A 1447-nucleotide genomic window follows, 5' to 3' on the forward strand; every position below is an offset into this window, starting at 1 on the left:
TAATGTTCTTTTTAGCAGCATCATATGACCCCTTTAATATTGTACATTCATTGATTATCAAAAAATTAAAATAAATTATCATCTTATTTTCATACTCTGCATTTATGTAAACACATTTATGTACAATAACTAAACCAATAGGATTCCCACAGAGTTATGATTTTCTCTGGCTGAACTTAATACAAAATGTAATTTGCATAAATAGATGACACTTAACATAAATATAAATGAATACTCAACTTAGTCTCAAAAGATATTAAGTAACACATACTTACCAATGCTAATTGAAGCATTCCTCGGGCTTCTGTTATTGGTGTGATTATGTAGATGACTGTGATGATGATGATGATGGTGGTGGTGGTGGTGGTTATGGGAATGATCTGGAAAAAAGTCAATTGTTATACAGATTCTGCTGATCAAGAATTGTGATTGTGTCACAAAAACACAGCTTTATGTAAATTCCATCCTCAAAAGCTCACCTGAATGGTCATCGTCATGCAAGAGGCAAGAATTGGAATCAATCTGCATGAGAAGGGCAGGGCAAAGGTAACTGAAGTCCTTGACAGTGAGACCCATTTCCTTTGTCATGCCATGTGACTGCAGGATTGTGGAGGCATTTAGGCACTGAAAGAGAAATTCCGAACTTGTGTGAGTGGAGTATGTCAGGGATTTGCAAGGGTCTATGGAAAAGCTTAGAGAAAAACTTTGTAATATAGAAAAATAAAAATTAGATTAAATTAAAATAAAATAAAAATATAAATAATAAATAAATAAAAATATATTACAATACATAATAAAGATAACATTTAAATAAATAGCTGTTTGTGTACCGCTAGACTCGAATGGTCAAGTCCATGCTGATCATGGTCATCTTGCGCATGGGTGGGTGTGTCCTCAGTCTGGTGGGTGTGGTTAGACTGCGTTACATTGGCCTGGGTGGAGTTAAAGGAGGCATGGTCCTGCGTTAAATCATAGTCAGCGCTACGATTGGTCCGCCGTGATTTTGTGACGTAAGACGGTGTAGTCAAAGTTGTGGTCAAGTCCTGATTCATCTTCATGTAGAGATTGTGATGAGCATCCGACTGGCTTTTCTTCCCAGAGGCGGGATCAGGCTGCACATTTGGGATGGGGTCACTCTTCTCCACGTTATGGTCAATACCCCCCTTCTTGCTGGTGGCGGGATGTGAGTGTGTGGTGAGTTTGTCCACATGAGTGTGCGTGTGATCATGCGCGTGTGTGTGATTATGTCCGTTGCCATGGTGATGCACCATCACTTTTCGGATTCGGTCTAGCCCCACCCCCTTTAGTAGGTTGTACAGGCCTTCTAAGGAGATACTCCCGTTTTGCCCATACTTGTCAAACAAAGCCTGTAGGTGGCGCTGCTGTGCCTGTTCTGCCACCTGAACATCCGTCTCAATGGCCATAGACTTGCAGTCTGTACCTGCCC

At 40.4% G+C, this 1447-nt stretch overlaps 1 protein-coding gene across 1 annotated transcript; it reads right to left on the reverse strand.

Moving 5' to 3' along the window:
- Positions 1 to 275: 275 nt before the first annotated feature.
- LOC107736371 (zinc transporter ZIP6-like) lies at positions 276 to 1442 on the reverse strand (the record flags this gene model as incomplete). Its single annotated transcript, XM_016547802.1, has 3 exons — positions 276 to 380; positions 480 to 624; positions 831 to 1442. Coding segments are annotated over 3 exons (862 nt in total), but the record flags the coding sequence as incomplete, so codon positions are not given.
- Between the last annotated feature and the right edge of the window lie 5 nt (positions 1443 to 1447).

The sequence above is a fragment of the Sinocyclocheilus rhinocerous genome, unplaced genomic scaffold, assembly GCF_001515625.1.
Source record: "Sinocyclocheilus rhinocerous isolate Xijiao unplaced genomic scaffold, SAMN03320098_v1.1 C36648874, whole genome shotgun sequence".
In the NCBI taxonomy this organism is placed as follows: domain Eukaryota; kingdom Metazoa; phylum Chordata; class Actinopteri; order Cypriniformes; family Cyprinidae; genus Sinocyclocheilus; species Sinocyclocheilus rhinocerous.